This window comes from Rutidosis leptorrhynchoides, chromosome 6 (genome assembly GCF_046630445.1).
Source record: "Rutidosis leptorrhynchoides isolate AG116_Rl617_1_P2 chromosome 6, CSIRO_AGI_Rlap_v1, whole genome shotgun sequence".
NCBI lineage: Eukaryota > Viridiplantae > Streptophyta > Magnoliopsida > Asterales > Asteraceae > Rutidosis > Rutidosis leptorrhynchoides.
The window spans coordinates 396,102,280-396,116,124 of record NC_092338.1 but is presented as its reverse complement, the minus strand read 5'-3'; the positions used below and the strand labels follow the sequence as shown (position 1 = coordinate 396,116,124).

The window sequence follows — 13,845 nt, the reverse complement described above, 5'->3', positions numbered from 1 at the left end:
AATTAAGTTTATTATCTTGTGCATCAGTGATGAAATTTGCTGGCTCTGTCCCTGGATTATGCTAACGACAACTCTTAGAGTTGTGGGTTTTTTTTTTTTTTTGAAAGGCAAGCTGTTGGCATCGAATACTCTCATTTGCCACGCACGTACACGCTTTCGGGCAGGAAACCCGAACCGCATCACAGAGATCCGAACCTTATACCATCCCGAAGGGCTACGGGTCGGTAAAACCTTCCCCGGGGCAATTCGGCTTTCACGAAATAAATCCCACGAATATTTTTATGGGGAGGGACTCGATCTTGAGATCTCCCTAGTCTCCACCCCATCCCAATGCACAAGTGCAAATGGGTGAACCACTTGACCACAAGGGTGTTTTCTCTTAGAGCTGTCGTTAAGATGCATTATATTATTGTACGTAGCGTATACCAGCCACTTTTTAATTGTCAGTTATCAAATTCTATACTAATACAAAGCATGCTAACGACGGTCTTAACGGTTGCCGTTAGCAAAATCTAATGAACTCCACATATTTTATTAAAAATTTTGTTTTTCTTAAAAAATATGCCCATATCATCCAACGGCTAAAACCCCAAAGGAATGATTAAAGCACAATGCAGAGCCACGAAGCCAAAATCAGAAAAGGCCACAAACACCAATGATATGAAATCTATCCTCTTATCCACATAACATATTAAACCCTAACTGAACAAACACTGTCTCTTATTAATCAATTGATTCACCAAATGCAACTCACAATCATCATCATCTTCATCTGATAAACAATTTACGAAATCAATGGCTGCTTTACTCGGAACTACAACTACTTCTTCATCTGCAACAACATTACTCAGCTGCCGTTCAATCTCTTCCTCAAAACCATCCATTCGTGCCCTATCATTTAATCCAGGTTTTTAATTTTTTTCCTTTTCTTTTATTCTGCTCAAATTACTTTGTTTGATGTTAGCTTTAGTATATTTCATTACTTGATTTTGACGTTCAGAGTTGTCTTCGAGCATAGCAAGATAGGCAACTGCCTCGGGCCCAAAAACTTAAAAGGCTCAAAATTTTGAATATGTAAATATTTTTTTTAATATATTTAATTAAATCAAATAAAAAATTGTATTTTGAATATGTAAATATTTTTTTTAATATATTTAATTAAATCAAATAAAAAATTGTCAATTAAAGTTAAAATAACTTGTTTTTAATAGTTAAATACAATGTAAGGAAATAAATAGATAAGTTGAAGTATAATTTTTTTTTTGTAGTAAAAAAATTTAACGTATATGTGGGCCCATTTTTATTTTCGTCTGGAGCCTTTAAATTGTTGAGTCTGTTCATTCAATATTGGAATTGGAACATTGGAAGCTACTTTTATGTTATAGATAGCAATAATTGACTAATTGTGGATGCATATAGAATTGATTTGAAAATCAATTAACATGTTGTTAAGCTGTGAATAGACAGAATCAGGGAAGTGAAAGGGGTGATAATTTGAATATTCATGTTTGGTTCCAACTTTTAGTTCATTTCAATCTAATGTTCTGAGTAGGATAGATTTATTTAACAAGGTATAAGACACGTTAAAGGTCGTTAAACCTCATTTGTTATTATCGTTAAATTTGGCCATGAAAGAATACTTATTATTTAGGGATTTTTTTTTTCTGTTAAGCTGTATCATCATGATACGATGAGATAGGTCCGCAACTATATCTAATGGACGTGTGAGGAGTAGTTGGTACGGTTAGTCAGTTACTGTTACATGAGACTAGTACATTGACAATCATGTATCGAAAAGTTTAGGTGTAAGCATCTGAGTTTATTTCGTTTCGCCTTTCTATTTATGTTTGGTGGGTCCCGTTGACAAATCTAATACTTAAGATTTCATGTTATTGCAGGGCAGAGTCAAGGTAGGAGGTTTTATGGAGGTATTGGAGTTCCAGTGAAGAAAGGAAGGTCTCAATTTTCAATCTCAAATGTTGCCACTGAAATCAGCCCAGCCCAAGAACAGGTATAATTGCTTTTCAAATTCATTATATGCCAATGGTTAACATGTGAAATGAGCTCTCGATTTTAGTTCTGAATCATGATTAATCTCAAATTGGTCAAAACAAGAAAGTTAGCTAAATGGGCCGGCTCGACAAGGTGAAAGTGGACCAGAGTCATTTTTTACTTGAACACAATCTCCTAAATGGTTTAATTTAGTAATTATATTGTTTCATAATCATAGTCCATATATATTATTTTATATATTACTTAAAATAGAATTTCTAAAATATGGATAACACATGATATCTGGTCAACCCAACCCAATCTGGCCCGTTCAACCTTAGACTTAAGAATGAACTTTTTCAGTGAACTGTTTGACCCATTACCCAGCCCACTCATATCTTCAGATATAACAAAACATTCCAAATTATCAGCGGTTTCATTGGTACATAGTGAAGATTGACCACCAATTTTGATGGAAACATATAAATCTTTGTTCATTATTTAGCTTACAATATATGAATGAATGAATACCAGGCTCAGAAGCTATCAAAGGAAAATCAAAGGCCTGTATATCCATTTGCAGCAATAGTTGGGCAAGATGAGATGAAACTATGCCTTCTGTTGAATGTCATTGACCCAAAAATTGGTGGCGTTATGATAATGGGCGACCGAGGAACCGGTAAATCCACAACCGTTCGATCACTTGTAGATTTACTCCCCGAGATCACAGTTGTTGCAGCCGACCCGTTTAACTCAGACCCAGAAGACCCAGAATCAATGGGTATGGAAGTAAGAGAGAAACTAATTAAAGGTGAACAACTACCTACTATAAAAACCAAAATCAACATGGTTGACCTTCCATTAGGAGCTACAGAAGATAGAGTATGTGGCACAATCGACATTGAAAAAGCACTTACAGAGGGAGTCAAAGCATTTGAGCCAGGTCTTCTTGCTAAAGCCAATAGAGGGATTTTGTATGTTGATGAAGTTAATCTTTTGGATGATCATTTAGTCGATGTTCTTCTTGATTCAGCTGCATCGGGTTGGAACACAGTTGAAAGAGAAGGTATTTCAATATCACACCCGGCCCGTTTTATTCTAATAGGTTCTGGAAACCCAGAAGAAGGTGAACTCAGGCCACAATTACTTGATAGATTTGGGATGCATGCGCAAGTGGGTACCGTACGTGATGCTGAACTTAGGGTAAAAATTGTGGAAGAAAGAGCCCGGTTTGATAAAAACCCTAAAGAGTTTCGTGAAACATATAAAGCTGATCAAGAAAAACTTCAAGATCAGATTTCAGCAGCTAGGAGTTGTCTTTCTTTAGTGAAAATTGACCATGATCTTCGTGTTAAGATCTCAAAAGTTTGTGCTGAGTTGAATGTGGATGGATTGAGAGGTGATATAGTGACGAATCGGGCTGCAAAAGCGTTGGCTGCTTTGAAGGGGAGAGATCAAGTGACAAGTGAAGATATTGCTGTTGTGATTCCAAATTGTTTGAGACACAGATTGAGGAAGGATCCTTTGGAGTCGATTGATTCAGGTATGCTCGTTATTGAGAAATTTTATGAAGTTTTCAGTTGAATGAGGTAAATTTTGTATTTGTATTTGTGATTAATTTATGGTCTCGTATGCTGGTTCTCATGCAACTTATGGTCTGTATCATACGATTTGACAGATGTAGATTTGTTTAATGAGTGTTATCTGATAGTTCCAATATGCAAGCATGTATGTTATCTTCTTGTTCTTATTTATTTATAATTTATATTTATATTTTCGTGTTCAAAGTCAATTGTTTTACCAGTGGCTGCAGCCTGCTGTGACTGTATCATTTAAACTGTGTGTTATGCTCAAAATAGTGATACAATACAAGTAGTTTTCTTTATCAGATGAGTTATCGTTGTGCCCTGAATCAACTAAAACCCAGTTAAAATTTTGATTTGAAATGTGACGTAATGGTTGGTTCCGGTGGGTTGGGTAAACGAGAAAATACACTTCAGGTGGGTTGATCAAACCAGTGGGTTTTATTGACCCGGACATTTCCCAGTAATGAGGAAGTAGATAGACAGTAAAAATAGGCATTGAACACCCAAGCCAAATTCTAATCAAACGCCACGTCTCTGAAGCCACCGTAAGGTAATATCTAAACCCTTCGTAGAAAAATTTCAATGAAGCGCTAAAAAATTCAATTTAAAACACCACCAGAAAACATTAACTTTTCTCGGTAAACACTTACCGAGAGTCTTTAACCGTAAATAAACCCTCCGAATTCAAAGAGAAAGTGTCATTGACTCATAAGCTGCTACAAAACTCTACAGTTTCCCTCTTTACAATTGCCTATACGTTCTCAAACTGTCCTCAACGTTTGATGGTGGACACATCATTTAATCACCGTAAACGTATCTCTCAATGGATATGGAGTTATTTACGTTCTTTAAAAGAAAGTTAAATCATGTTATTTTTATATATTCCTTTTTTGCATTCAAGTAAATATTTGGTTCGTTTGATCAGATAAAAAGGTCACACTCAATACATTTAAATCGCCTAAACAATATTATCTTCATTTCATTTGTTGGTAGCTTTCAAACTCTCTCAATCAAAATAAGTGCGCAACATCGTAATTAAATGCACAAAATGTAGGTGCGTCCTCTTGTGACGGTCTAGGTGTTTTGTGGATGTTGGTTTGTGTTATTGTTGTGGTGGTGCTTACTGTTCTCTCCTGACCTCTATCATTCTGACCTCTATCATTGTTTATTATATTTTTATTTATTTACTGTTTTTTAGTTCCACTGGTTGTTGAGCTATCTTTTAAGCATGTTTATTACTTTTCTAATCATTTGCGTTCCGCCTTGTTGGCTGGAACATTGATTTAGATTTGTAGTTTTTTGCTGCTTGCGTAGCTATGTTTGAATTTTTTATGTGTCCGTTGTACTTGTTGTACTTAGGATCTATATAATGCTATTATGTTTTTTCAAAAAAGAACATAATAAATTTATATTCATCTACATATCTAAAAGATATAGAGCAAGTGAATAATGAAGTTTAGAGGCTTCACAAATTTACACCAAACTTTTTATTTTTTATAATTCAACCACACCCTTTACAATAGTTAACTTCATAGTTTTTATAAACTTACCACAAACTTTTCACACTTTATAATTTCACCATAAAACTTCTCATCCACTATAAATCGCCCACACAATTTTTACTACCTAATAACTATTCATTATTATTTATATTATTATTATTATTATTATTATTATTATCAAATCAATCACATACTTTTCCACTTTATTATTGTTTAATTTTTTTTTCATTACAAATTAACGATGTAACTAATTTTTTAATAAGTGTTTTATATATATATATATATATATATATATATATATATATATATATATATATATATATGTGTGTGTGTGTGTGTGTGTGTGTGTGTGTTTGTGTGTGTGTGTGCGCGCGCGTGCGTGTGCGTGTGTGTGTGTGTGTGTATTATAAATAGTATTTCCTATTTTATTAAATAGTTTGTACCAATCGCTGATGTACGTCTCAATTTATTGCTCAAAGCATTTGAGTCTTTTCTCTCAACAAGACAAAATGATGAATAATTACTTTCACGCTTATTACAAATCAATCACATAACTATTTTGAGTTCTTTCCTGACAAAGCGAAAAATAAAAACAAAAAAAAAATGATAAATAGTTACTTTCTCAATAATTAGCTACGTAAGGGTGAAAAACGGCGCAAAGTCAGGTCGCCAAACTAGTATTATCTAATAGACAAAAATGGTGAATAGTAACTAGAGGCATTTTCGTCCTTTCACCTTTTTTTATTCTAATTATATTTCACTTCACCAACAAAGACCCCCCCCCCCCCCCCCCCCCACACACCTTTTCAAATATTCAAATCGTGTGACGACCCGAAAATTTCTGACCAAATTTAAACTTGATCCTTATATGATTTCGACAAGATAAGCAAAGTCTGTAATATTGAGTTACAAAATTTTGAAACTGTTTTCATGGATTCAATTACCCTGTGACCGTTTCCGACGATTCACGAACAATTATTTGTAAATAAATATGTATAAATATTATATAAATATAAATATAAGTGTATATATAATATTTTGAATTAATAAAGTATACTTTAATTAATTGGAATTAAAAATGTAAAAATAATAATTAAGTTAAAATATATAAAAGTATATATATAAAAATATTATATTGAAACTATATATGATTCTATTATATATATATATATATATATAAAATATGTGAATATTAATTATTCAGTAAATGTCATCAAATAAAATAATATTACATAAATAATAAATGGTATTAAATTTTAATTGCAAGTTTGAATATAATTGTTATATTAATATTATTATCATCACTTTTATTATTGGTAATATTAATATCAATAATTACATTATATTATTATTCATAATATAAAATATATATATATATATATATATATATATATATATATATATATATATATATATATATATATATATATATATATATATATATATATATATATATATATATAATTGTTATGTATAAGTTATTATATTAATTTAATTACTAAAAATTATTATTTTTATATAAAGTTATTATTATCAGTATTCTTATTAGTATTATAATGATATTTATTACAAATTAAAAATATAGTTGTTATACTAAGGATATTATAAATTACTTTCATTAGTATTATCGATACTAAATCTAATATTAAAATCAGTAATATTAATAGTATTATTTTCGATACGTAACATAAATATGAAATTGATATATAAATTGTTATAGTATTATTATTACTAATATTATTATCATCATTAATAATATTAGAAATATTATAAATAATATTATTATTATTATCAATAATATTATTGTTATAAATTCTATAGTTATTATTATCATTAATATTAATAATATTATTATTATTACCACTATATTACCATAAATGTATTATTATTATTTATAATATTAGGAGTATTATTATTATTGTTATATATATTAGTTAATAAGGTTAGTTATTATATATAAATACAAAAAATTTATAAATACAGATAAACACAGATAAATATAGATATATGCAAATATTAAGACTAATAATATAAATGCAGACATATACATATACGCGATATTAATCTGTTTCTCATTCTTTATATTTTTTTCTGTTAGGCTGTGATAGCTTGTCGACCACCAACGCTAGATAACAATTTAGTTTACTGCTCCAAATGTTGAATTAATACACTCATAGTTGTTATCTATCGATTGGAACTGCAATTGTTAGAGAATAATACAGATAGTAAATAAATCGAACCAGGTTACTTCCTCTGTTCTTGAGTCATTTTTCCAAAAGTTTCAATTATGAACCAAACTTAAAATCTAATAATGCAAGATTGTTAGGAATGATCTATGTAAACTATCTGTAAGTTTTCAGCTTCCAATTCTTGTTATTAATTTCAAATTTTGGAGTCAAAGTTTGGATTTCAAAAGTCAACAATTTTGTTCATCAAGAAATTCGTAATCATGTTGATGTCCTTGGATCAATTGATAATTTTAATGTATTCTAAGGTCGATTTGGAAGATATTTCATGTAGATATCAAAGTCTCAAAATGTATCAATTTTGAAATCAAATTTTTTTTGTTTTTTGTCTTTCTTCAAGCCGTCGAACAGCAGGCTGCTGTTATTTTTTTATTTTTATTTTTTATTTTTTTGGTTGGTTGTTCTTTTTGTTAATCAATACACACTCTTTTGTTCTTTGATTGTTACTAGTCCTAAATATATGAAAATCTGAAACTAAGTTTTGTTACGGGTCATTTTTTTTTATTTGTCTGAACTGATGAAGAAGGAGAGAATTACATACGGGATAAGTAAATTCGTGTAAGGGTATTATTCAGAAAAACAGTAATGGTGGGATGGTTGTGTGGGCGTTTGAGTATTGGAGAGGTCTCGGGTTCGAACCTGGGTGGTGGCACATATTTTTTTTTAAAGCTTGATTAAAGGTAGTCTATTATTATTATTATTATTATTATTATTATTATTATTATTATTATTATTATTATTATTATTATTATTATTATTATTATTATTATTATTATTATTATTATTATTATTATTATTATTATTATTATCATTATCATTATTATTACTAATACTAATATTAATAATAATATTATTATTATTATTATTATTATTATTATTATTATTATTATTATTATTATTATTATTATTATTGTTGTTGTTGTTGTTGTTGTTGTTGTTGTTGTTGTTATTGTTTATATTATTATTGTTATTATAAGTGTTAAAATTATTAATATTATTATCATATTTATAAGTATTATCACTAATATTAGTATTAGTATCATTTTATAATTATTAGTATTATTATCGTATTATCAACAAAAGTATTAGTTAGCATTATTATGATTAGGATATTATTATTATTATTAAGCATCTGAATTATTATTACTAAGTATTACGAATATTAGTTATTGCTGTTATTATCACTAATGTATGAATTAGTTACCATTTATTATTATTATCATAACCCTAGTTACAATATCGATTATTATTAGTATTATTGTTATTACTAATATTATTATCGAAATAAGTATTATTATTAAGTAATATGATTATTAATATTATCATTATTAATGGGATTTCTATTATTATTTTAAGTACTAGTATTAACAAAATCATCATTCGTATTATTATTAATAAAGTTATTATTATTATTAGTAAACCATTATTATTATCAAAATTATTTTTTTAAACAAATAAATATTCTGTGCATAAAATATACTTATTTCATATATTATAATTATATTAATATTTTACATAACTATATATATAAAACCTATTATTATTATTTATATAAATACTAACATATAACAAACTATTGATTTTAAATATAACATTAAACAATTATATATATATATATATATATATATATATATATATATATATATATATATATATATATATATATATATAAATATGGATATATTAATATAACTATCTAAATATTAATCATTATGAATATATACACAAATTAAACATACATAATATATAAATTAAAGATATAATAAGTAAATTTGTTCAACTACGATTATATGTTTATATATATATATATATATATATATATATATATATATATATATATATATATATATATATATATATAGGTTCGTGAATCCGAGGCCAACCCTGCATTGTTCAGTTTCGTCGTATGAATATTTTTACTACAAAATATTGGATAGTGAGTTTCATTACTACCTTTTTAAATGCTTTTGCAATATATATGTAACGACCCAACTTCGTTTTACCAAAAACACGACTAAATATATATATATATATTTTTTTTACACAACAGGGGTGCGCGGCGCGCAGCCCCTTATGTGCGCGGCGCGCACAAGGCCTGACTTTTAGACGAAATGCTTTTCACAATATATAATATTAGATAAAACTAACACGTTCCAATAATAAAACGAGTTTTATGACACCGGGCCCGCATCGTCCGTTTTACGACTTTCGTACAAAATTCAAGTTTCAATCCCAATTTATATTTAGACGAGTTAGGACTCTATAACCCAACCCAATACCAAGAGCATAATCCCGGGGACTACCAAATCCCCAATCCGCGTCCAAATATCCAAATAGCTACCCCATCGAGCCCAAGCGCTCCTACACATCTAGTCTAACAACTAGCTAGCTTCGTAACACAATGCATGTAAAAAGGTAAACAACGAGAGGGGTAAGCTAACGCTTAATGAATGTAATAATTATACATATACATATATAATCTACTTACTTGCAAACACTTACACAAATACCGCATACTTGCTAGCAATCTAATTAGCATACCATCGCAAGTATTAAGCTAATAATCTCCCATACCGTAAACTAGCATAACCAATAGCATATATCCAATCACAATATTAAATGCTAAATAAACAACACACACACAATATGGTTAACCATACTCGCGTCATGGTGCTACCGGCTCTTTGGTTCACACCATACGCATCGGTTATGATGCTACCGGCTCTTTGGTTCACATCACAACCCGATTCATACTCGCGCTAAAGTGCTACCGACTCTTTGGTTCACACTCTAACAACTCGTGCCGTAGTGCTACCGGCTCTTTGGTTCACACTACAACACACGTACTATGAAGCTACCGGCTCTTTGGTTCACATCATAGCACGCTCGCACATACTATGGCACTACCGACTCTTTGGTTCATACCATAGCATATAAATAAATACATTGTATACATATGCATATAATTATTCCACTCACCTCAAACTCGAGCAATACAAACCATGCGTGAAATCTCCACCAAACGCAACCGAGCAAGCTTTTACCTATAATAAGCATATAGGTATACAAACAATCAACATACATTCTCTACGAGAGAATTTGACTCCAACACCCTTAACCAAGGGTTTATACCGACCTCCACAAACCGCCCATTTAAACACCTAAAGGAGACTTCACCAATTACCACTACGGGTGGTAATTTCGACCCATTCGAACAAGTACAATTTAACCTCGTTTATACTTGTCACCATTTAAACCAACCTAGGTCTTAACACTAAATTACTACTTAGGTAGTAATCATACCAAATGCCATTTATCACTTAACAAAAGTGCTTATCATTTAATTAATTCAAAATTAGTGTCATAACCAAATTTGACCCAATTCAATTCCCCCATTTTGACATAAGTTCCGAAAACGCCCAAAGTCACTAACGGCTAGTGGTTATATTTTCAAAACACCAATTAACTCCTAAATCAAGTATTTACACACTTGATTCACCAAAATTTGACTCAAAACTCATTTCGACACCAAACCAAGTCAACACCCATTTTGACTAGTAAACTTGTTCTTTAAGAACATCGAAACACTAACACATTATAATCTAGTGATTTAACACCCAAACCATGACAAATACTTTCAAATTCGTCATCAAACCCTAAACCCACAATAATCGGGTTTACTTACACTAGTAATACAACAAAACCCCCAATTTCATGAGAAATGGGGTTTAGAACCCCAACAAGCTCAAACCCTAAACATAAACAAGAATCTTACAATAAAATTCGGAGTTAGGGCTTACCAACACTACCAATACGTAGCCAAGAACGAGATGAACAACTTTAACACCCGAGCTTTTGATCGATTCAAGCTTCTTCATCTCCAAATCCCCAAATCTCTCTCTAGAACTCTCTCTCTCTCTCTCTCTAAGATAGATGAGAGTGTTTGTGGATGTGAAAGTGATCCAAAATTGGATCCAAGTCTGATAATACGGCTACAGATCCGTCCTCAAGTGAAAAGACCAAAAATCCCCTCATTTAACTTAAAATAGAAAAAGGCAGAAAACTGTCCCAGGTGGGGTGCGCAGCGCGCACCCTTGAATGTGCGTGGCGTGCACAAGGGTCTAAACAGATTCCGAAGTTCAGGGACTGATTCTGACAAATCCTGATTCTGATGTAAATTCTGAAAATGCATAAGTGTTAGGTAGACCTTTTGTGGCACTTTCTGATGCACACATTTACTGACACTTTCAGGAACATTTTCTGATGCACAAAATATAGGATCTTACAACTCTCCCCTACTTAAACTGGATCACGTCCCCGTGATCTCCGTCACTTAACCCACCGGAACCACACACTATGGTCCTCCGACACACATCCAAACTCGATGTCCATATAATTTCCATTAACCCGAATATCTTACCACACGCTAATATTCACTAGCATGCATTACCGCAACCAGAGGTATCTCATACGCTCAAAGTCCAAAATGCCCATTTAGGAAAATATGGAAAACACCATATATTCCTTCAAGTTCTCTCGGCTACTACTCGCAACAAGCTACATCCATAACTACATCACCCAACGCGATCTACTAGGTCCACTAAGCCGTGAACCAAGTCTTGCATTAATCCAAATCGAGAAGGATTCATGCCGCATCAAAGCTCAGTACTTCATCGGTTCATAAACGCACCACTCAACTGGTCAATCATGTATGTTCTCTATTTCAAGAACCAACTTCCCCCGTCTCCACAACCGGGTTATTCTTTCAACGAATAAATCTCGGTACATCAAAATAATCCGTTTAGGAACACCACTTTCCCATCAATCGATCCGCACACGACCATCCATCGCTGGATTAATCCAGGACGACAATAATACACCACGTGCTAAACAATACATCAACGCTTGACACATGGGTTCTCCTCCAAACCCTACTACACAATCACACAAGACGCCCCCTAGTACTAGCATGGAAACTATTTGTGTACTAGAATCCCGTCAACAATGAATTATTTTCACAACAAATTCGCAATTTGCCACATGACCCACAAAATATTCACTAACGCCGGGTGAATCCTCCTACCTAGACCGTCCATTAAGGATGGCCTCGATATTCCAATGTAATGGTGTATCCTATCGTATACACACATAAAAGGCATAATGGTTGCATAAAAGTAGCATCAGGAAGGCTGGAAACAACAGTTTTGTGGAGTTATCCATCCAGCGTTCTCCGCTGTACAGGATGCTCCGTCATGCGTAAGCCCTGAAGGCCGCTTAGCGCGTAAGCCCTGGCCGGAGAACGCCACCTTTAGCTTAAGTTTCGGATCACGAATAACAGAACGTATCATCATTTGACACGTGTCCTCGAGCAATCTGGTGGATCTGACACTATAAATAGACCCCTTGGGTCGTCATTTTACAGAGTTCAGATATTCTGACAACTTTGAGAGCTGAGACTTCACCTCTCTTTCTCTCTCTACTTTCTCTCACTAGAAGTCATCCGGCTAGCACTCTTACACTCTACGGACGACAGATTGATTAAGCCACCCCACAAGTTTCTACACTTGTGAACCGGGTCTGCAGGGATTATTTCCCGAGGGTAAAAATCAATCGGCAACACTCCGCCCTCCTAAAGCTAGATTACTTCTAGTATCTTGTTGATACACTAAGCCTTACCTCATAAGGAAATATGTGTTAACAATGGCGCCATTCACTAATGCAAAGAACACACGAAACGGAAAAGGAACAAAAACAACTGAAGCTCCATTTGTACTTGAAGCAGTCAACAATCCATCAACTGACAACATGATAACTGTTGAAGATGTGCCCGTTCAGCCACTAGATGGTACGATTGAAGAAACAGTTGCAGAAACTGCAGAAAGGCTCAAATATTTGGCAACTTATTCGGAGAAAAGGCCAGTAATCGAAGAAACAACAACCAAAAGTGCAGAAAGACTTCCAAATTTCGTTACTAATCCAGAGCGATGACCATTGATGCAACCACGGTTATGTCCATCATTTATACCTTTTCGGCGGGTGGCGGATGGCAAAGACAAGCAAATAATGAAAAGGTAATCTATATCAAAATACAAGTTATCCAGGCTACTCGACAAGCTGGGCAGTCTTATTGATGATTCTGGGGATGATAACGACCTGAGCTATGATAATAATGACTCTGATGATGAAATTGACAAAGATGAGTTCATGTCAGAGAAGCAGGCAGTGTTGCTTTTAAATGACATTCTTAAGCAGACAGCTCCGGGAAAATATAAACAACGCTTAGCGCAGCCCGCCGTCCAAGCTGTGGCCGTGGACAATTTCTTTGCCCTCATTACTGGAGAGCAAGTCACTAAGCCACCAGCCATGGCGGAATCTACACAGTGTTTCATTGATCGAATTGCTAATTATCCATTACCCATAAATCTTGCTATACCAACAATTGGAGTTTATGATGGCACAACGGATCCGGAAGATTTTCTGACTATGTTTGAAGGTGTTATGAGGTTGCAGCATTGGGAG

At 32.6% G+C, this 13,845-nt stretch overlaps 1 protein-coding gene across 1 annotated transcript; it reads left to right on the top strand.

The window, feature by feature from the left end:
* Positions 1–614: 614 nt before the first annotated feature.
* Positions 615–3,729, top strand: LOC139851449 (magnesium-chelatase subunit ChlI, chloroplastic-like). The gene is made up of 3 exons (XM_071840489.1): positions 615–907; positions 1,899–2,011; positions 2,527–3,729. Exons 1-3 carry the CDS (start codon positions 796–798, stop codon positions 3,574–3,576), a joined length of 1,275 nt encoding a protein of 424 aa, XP_071696590.1. The 5' UTR covers positions 615–795; the 3' UTR covers positions 3,577–3,729.
* Positions 3,730–13,845: the final 10,116 nt, after the last annotated feature.